Source organism: Manacus vitellinus, unplaced genomic scaffold, assembly GCF_001715985.3.
Source record: "Manacus vitellinus isolate BGI_N305 unplaced genomic scaffold, ASM171598v3 scaffold_64_pilon, whole genome shotgun sequence".
Lineage (NCBI taxonomy): Eukaryota > Metazoa > Chordata > Aves > Passeriformes > Pipridae > Manacus > Manacus vitellinus.
This window is the reverse complement of record NW_021940718.1, coordinates 117,035-123,279: the sequence shown is the minus strand read 5'-3', so window position 1 is coordinate 123,279 and position 6,245 is coordinate 117,035. Positions and strand designations below refer to the sequence as shown.

General features: G+C 56.4%; 2 protein-coding genes across 2 annotated transcripts in view; one reads left to right on the top strand and one right to left on the bottom strand.

Annotated features, from left to right (window-relative positions):
• Nucleotides 1-4,370, top strand: DDX49 (DEAD-box helicase 49; the record flags this gene model as incomplete). The annotated part of the gene is made up of 12 exons (XM_018083445.3): nucleotides 1-125; nucleotides 217-302; nucleotides 466-587; nucleotides 677-864; nucleotides 1,447-1,587; nucleotides 1,770-1,845; nucleotides 1,966-2,042; nucleotides 2,511-2,608; nucleotides 2,943-3,017; nucleotides 3,507-3,595; nucleotides 3,871-3,942; nucleotides 4,194-4,370. Coding segments are annotated over 12 exons (1,326 nt in total), but the record flags the coding sequence as incomplete, so codon positions are not given.
• Nucleotides 4,371-5,117: 747 nt separating this feature from the next.
• The window catches only part of HOMER3 (homer scaffold protein 3), a 22,264-nt gene continuing 21,136 nt past the window's right edge, over nucleotides 5,118-6,245 (bottom strand). The window contains exon 9 of the mRNA XM_029963849.1: nucleotides 5,118-5,198. Coding sequence (XP_029819709.1) covers nucleotides 5,118-5,198 — 81 coding nt within the window. The remainder of the gene's footprint in view (nucleotides 5,199-6,245) is intronic.

Genomic DNA, 6,245 nt, shown 5'->3' with positions numbered 1-6,245 from the left:
GGCCGGGACTGCCTGGGCTGCGCCAAGACGGGCAGCGGGAAGACGGCGGCCTTTGTGCTGCCCGTGCTGCAGGCGCTCTCCGAGGACCCCTACGGCATCTTCTGCCTCGTGCTGACCCCCACCAGGTACCGAGGGACCCCCGCGGCGGGCTGAGCTGCCCCTGCCGCCGGGAACCGCCCCCCTGAGCTGCCCCTCCTTCCCTCCCTCCCTCCGCAGGGAACTCGCGCAGCAGATCGCGGAGCAGTTCCGAGTGCTGGGGAAGCCCCTGGGCCTCAAGGACTGTGTGGTCGTGGGCGGCCTCGGTGAGCAATACACACAATATGTTGTTTTATAATACATAATGTTTTATATTGTTTGCATTGTTATATCTTTATACGTATGTATATAACGTACACAGTACATGCATGTACAATACACATACTATCTATACAACATCCAAACACACCTGCCCTGTTCCCCACGCAGACATGGTGGCCCAGGCCCTGGAGTTGGCCAGGAAGCCCCACGTGGTGGTGGCCACGCCGGGCCGGTTGGCCGATCACCTGCGCAGCTCCAGCACCTTCAGCCTCAGGAAGCTCAGATTCCTGGTAAGGCCCTTTCTTCCCAAGGGGTTTTTTTTGGGGATGCCCCGTGGGTGTCCCCAGCCGGCTGAGCGCTGAGGGGGCTCCGTTCCCAGGTGCTGGACGAGGCTGACAGGCTGCTGGAGCAGGGCTGTGCCGACTTCACCGCCGACCTGGAGCTCATCCTGGAGCACGTCCCGGCGCGGCGCCAGACCCTGCTGTTCAGTGCCACCCTCACTGCCACCCTCAGCGAGCTCAGGGGCCTGGCTGCCAACGAGCCCTTCTTCTGGGAGGCCCAGTCTGAGTGAGTCTGGAGCAATCCCGTCCCCTCCCTGCTCCTTATCCATGGTTTTGCTGTCCCATCCCCTGCTGAGGCACCTCCACTGCTGGGCCCACTGTGGGAGACACACTGAGGGGCTGGAGTGTGTCCAGAGAAGGGAATGGGGCTGGAGCACAAGGAGGAGGGACTGGAGAACTCCTGAGGGAGCTGGGGGGGCTCAGCCTGAAGAAAAGGAGGCTTCAGGGGGAACCTTCTGGCTCTGTAACCCCCTGATGGGAGAGGGGAGCCAAGGGGGGGTCGGGCTCTGCTCTCAGGGAACAACAGGACAAGAGGGAAAGGCCTCAAGCTGTGCCAGGGGAGGGTCAGGCTGGACATCAGGAGGGATTTCTCCATGGAAGGGGTGCTCAGGCACTGGAAGGGGCTGCCCAGGGAGGTTTGGAATCCTCACCCCTGGAAGTGTCTGAGGAAAGCCTGGACCTGGCACTCAGTGCTCTGGGCTGGGGGACAAGGAGGGGGTCAGGCACAGGGTGGGAGGGCTTTTCCAGCCTCAGTGATTGTGGGATTCTGGGATTCCCCTGATCCTCACTTGGTGCTCCCCCCTGGCAGGGTGAGGACGGTGGAGGAGCTGGACCAGCGGTACCTGCTCGTGCCCGAGGCAGTGAAAGATGCCTACCTGGTGCACCTGATCCAGACCTTCCAGGACGAGCACGAGGACTGGTCCATCATCATCTTCACTAAAACCTGCAAGTGAGTGGAGTTGCTCCTTGGGGCTGCTGGCACAGGTTGCCCAGAGAAGCTGTGGCTGCCCCATCCCTGGCAGTGTCCAGGGCCAGGTCCAGTGGAAGGGTGTTCCTGCCCCTGTCCCAGCTCTGTCCTGAGCCGTTTCCTTGGCACATCCTGATTGTTTTTCTGTTTTTCTTTCCTTCAAGGGACTGCCAGGTCTTGAACATGATGCTCAGGAAGTACAACTTCCCTTCTGTAGCTCTGCATTCCATGATGAAGCAGGTGAGGGGTGGGCAGATCTGGGAGGGGGCTGCTTGTCCAGCTGCATCCCTGAGCTGGGAGACTCCAAGCCCTGCAGCTCCTGTGGATCCAAATCCCTCACACAGACTTTTCTCTCCACAGAGGCAGCGATTTGCAGCTTTAGCCAAGTTCAAATCCAGCATCTTCAAGATTCTCATTGCCACTGACGTCGCTGCCAGGTACAACATGGGCTCTGTTCCCAAAGGTCACAACCACTGTGGAGTTTAGGCTGAGTTTAGCAAGAGGAGACCCTTAAATCCCCTACACTTGGGTGGGGCAGGGGTGTTCACATCACCTCTGAGCTGTGTTTTGGAGCCTGTGTGTGTGTGTGAAGTAGCTCTGACCGGGTGTGTGTGTGTTTAGGAGGAAGGTTTCTCTGAGGCTCAGTGTGTTCCCTGGAATTTCTTAACTGCTGGAGAGTTGTGTGAGGAAAGAGTTTGTCCTCCAATCAGCCAATAAAGACCATATTCATGGAATATGGGGCTGCTGGAGGAAGCAGAGAGCAGGAATTGAACTGCAGACACCCCTGGGATAGTGGAAGGTGTGGGTGGAATCTTTAAGGTCCCTCCCAACCCAAACCAAAATTTTATAATTCCATCATGCTAAAGCTGTTTTCTCACCCTCTGCTCTCTTTGCCTGCATTCCAGAGGGTTGGACATTCCCACAGTGCAGGTTGTGATCAATCACAACACTCCAGGCCTGCCCAAAATCTACATCCACCGGGTGGGCCGGACGGCGCGCGCGGGTGAGCGGCACAACTCCCACTGGGATCCTCGGCCCTGGGATCCAGGGAGGGGCTGAGCCCTGGGTGGGGAGGGTCAGGAGGTGTCCCAGCAGCACTGCAAGGTTCTCAGGCAGTGCCAGATCCACTGGGATCCCTGGAATCCTGCCTTGGGATCGCAGTGATGGATCACGCCGGGTCTGAGCCGCGCCGAGAGCGAACGGAATCTCTGGAGCAAATAAAGACCTCTCTGAGCACCCCTTGGGCTGACTCAGGGGTGTGAGTGGGTTTGGAAAGGGTTGGGTTCATCTCCCTCTGCCTGTCAGGACTCACCTGTCCCTGTTTTTGCACCCTGCAGGCCGGAAGGGAGTTGCCATCACCCTGGTGACACAGTACGACATCCACCTGGTGCACGCCATCGAGCAGGAGATCAGTGAGTGGGGCCTTGGGGCACCCTGCTGGAAGGTGGGATCACACACTGTAGCACTCAGAACCCTGATTGCATCAGCTTTAGCATCAAAAAGGGTTCTCTTCCCTGTGTGGCAAAGAGCAGGAGCACCAGAATTCCTGATTCAGCTCCCGAGTGCTTTGGGCAGGAGGTGTTTGTCCTGCTGTTTCTTGTGGAGTTCTCTCTGTAATCCCTTTGTCTCCCTTCTTGCCAAGGTGGACAAAAGGAACAGGTTGCTTCAGGTTCAGATTTCCCCATTTTTTGGGGGGAAGCAGAGCCAATAAATGCAGCATCTTGTGCTGTGGGCAGAGGGGAGGAGTGAACCTGCTGTGGGCTGAAGGGGTTGGAGTGATCAGAGCAACAATTCCCCCCATAGTCAGAGGAGCTGCAGTGGGTTTTTCACTAGTTGAGGATCTGCCCCTGGGGGTTTTTTTAACCAAGCCAACGGTGTGGAAATGTCTCACCCTGGTTCAGAGCTGCAGCTGAAGGAGTTCTCTGTGGAGGAGCAGCACGTGCTGGACATCCTCACCCAAGTGAACGTCACCAGGAGGGAGTGTGAGATTGTGAGTGGAACGAGGAGCCCCTTTGCCCAGGGGGCTGGAGATCCTGGGCAGATCCCTGCAGAAACACTTGGGTGGGGGGTGGGAGGGTTGTTTTGGTTTCTCTTCCCTTGGTTTGCTCTATTATTGCACAATTTTGCAGCATTTTTTTGCTGCTGGGTGTTGAAACTGGTACTTTTTGGTGGGCAGGCCCCAAAATGTCCTGGTGACCCTTTGGGGTTGTGCTGCTCCTCCCTGTGTCAGTCACTGACTGCCCTGCTGTGTTTTTCCTTTGCCAGGAGCTGGAGGGGATGGATTTTGATGAGAAGAAAGAAATAAATAAGAGGAAACAGATGATCCTGGAGGGGAAGGTGAGAGCTGGTTTGGTGTCCCTGGTGTGGAAAGGGAAGGACAGCTCCTCCCTCACTGCTGTGGGGTGAGGGCTCACTCCCCTTCTGGGTGCTGAGGGTTTATTTTAAAGGGTATATTAAATACTTTGAGATGAAAAAGTGCCCTGGAGGAGGGTCTGAGCTTGGCAGCCCCCTTCAGCCGTGGGTGCCTGGGAAGGGCCGAGGGGCTGCCCCGGCCGTGTCACCGGTGCCCCGCCTTTGCCACACTGCAGGATCCAGACCTGGAGGCCAAAAGGAAGGCAGAGCTGGCCAAGATCAAGAAGAAGAACAAGGAATGCCGGGAGAAGGTGCAGCAGACCCTGGAGAGGAGGAAGCAGCTGCAGCTGAGGAGGAAGCTGCAGAAGAAGATGGAGCGGCGGAACAAGAGGAAGGCGACGGAGGAGCAGTGACAGCCCCGGGCCTGGCCTGGCCTGGCCTGGTTGTGCTGCTGCTTTGGGAATATTGGGGTCTGACACCTTTTAATGTGGACACTTCTGACTGAAATCGGTGTTGGGGAGAAGGGAAGAATCCCAGAATCCCAGAATGGGTTGGCTTGGAAAGACCTTAAAGATCAACAAGTCCCACCCCCTGCCATGGGCAGGGAACACCTTCCACTAGCCCAGGTTGCTCCAGCCTGGCCTTGGACACTTCCAGGGATATGGGGCAGCCACAGCTTCTCTGGGAAATCCATTCCAGGGCTTCCCCACCCTCACAGGGAGGAGTTTTTTAATGCTGCACAGTCCTGGCTGGGCCATTCCTGGCAGGCTGGATCAGCCTCCTGGGGAATCTTTCAAGCAGATGTTTCCCTTCCTCCACCAAAGGAGAGGCCAGACCTGGATTTTTGGGGCCATAAAGCTCCTCTGCCTCTCCCCCTTCATTCAGTCCCTGCTCTCTCTCCCTTCCCAGGGCTGTGGTTGCCACTCACACTTGTTTGGATCAACAGATTCTCCCCTGAGCCAGAGTCTAAAAATACTGTGACAAAATGAGCTCAGCCTCTTGTCTGTGCCAGAGTTTTCCAAGAGGAAAATTCCTGGAGCACGTGTTGTGCTGTGTGGGGCTGATCCTGGGGTTTTTCTTGGAAGGATCCTGCTTTGTGCAGCTGATTGTTATTCCTGCCTGTGGTTTTACTGCCTTGGCTCAGGCTCCAGCCCTGGGTGTTATCCACAGGGATAGCAGAGTCCTGGCTGGGAGAGCAGGGCCCTGTTTTCCTGGATGATCAGTGGGTTCCAAGGCAGGTTCTGCACAGAAGATCCCCAGGGGCAGGATTCCCATGTTCCTTGTTCCATCCAAGAGAACAAAGTGGGGTTTCTGGAGCTCCCTGTGTATGTTTGGGACAGGGGGGTTGGTTATGCCAGAGGGGGCTGAGCCCTCCTAAAAAACCAGCTGAATTTCCTTGTGGAGACAGAAAAATCCCAGAGTTTGGCCAGCTCTGTTCCAGGGTCAGCTTTGCTCCTCAGTGCCTTTTCTATGGCTAAAAACCTGTTATTTCTGTCCTCTGGCTTAAAATAATTACTGTGGCCAGTGCCCAAATAAATATTTATTGCAACACGTGACTGGATCTTTGATTTTTTGGGGGAGTGAGGGGATTGTAGGGCCTTGAGGGTGGGGAGCAGCACCTGTGTGGAGGTAAAATGGGGTTTGTTTGAAGAGCTGGGTAAGGATTGAACCTGTTGTGGGTGTTGTATCCCTCTTTTCCTGGGAGTAGCAGTTCCTGAGGTGCCTTTCCCTCGTTGCCTCCCTCTCCCAGACACTTCCCAACCCTCTGTCTGGAGTCTCTGGTGGGGGTTTCTCTGTCTCCTTCCACGTGGGGTTTGATCAAGGGCTTTGTCTTCATCCAGAATTCCTTTTGATGCCTCCCTTGGCTGGGCTGGGAGGGGGGGACACGTGCTGGGAATCAGAGAATCAGAGCTCGGGGTGGTGCTGGTGACGTTCCTGCTTCCCAGCAGCAGTTTGGGAGTGGCTGAGGAGCAAAAAGAGGCTGCTGGGCTGATTGGCAGGTGGGAAAATGCCTCAAATTCCCGGATCAGGAATTCCCTGTGCTGTGCAAGAGCTGGCCCATCACACACCCCCCATCACCTCTTGCCCTGTGCCTTCCCTGGCTCTGCTCTTTCCCCAGGATCTCGGGGGTTCCCTGGCCGGGTTGCCATGGAAACTCTCCTCAATTTGGCATCTTTGCTGCATCTTCTCTCACCTGGACCGTGTGTGGGTCCTGAGTCTGTGCTGGGTGTGCAGGGAGGACAGTCCTGCACCCTCCTAAAACCTGCACCCTCCTCATCCTCCCAAAA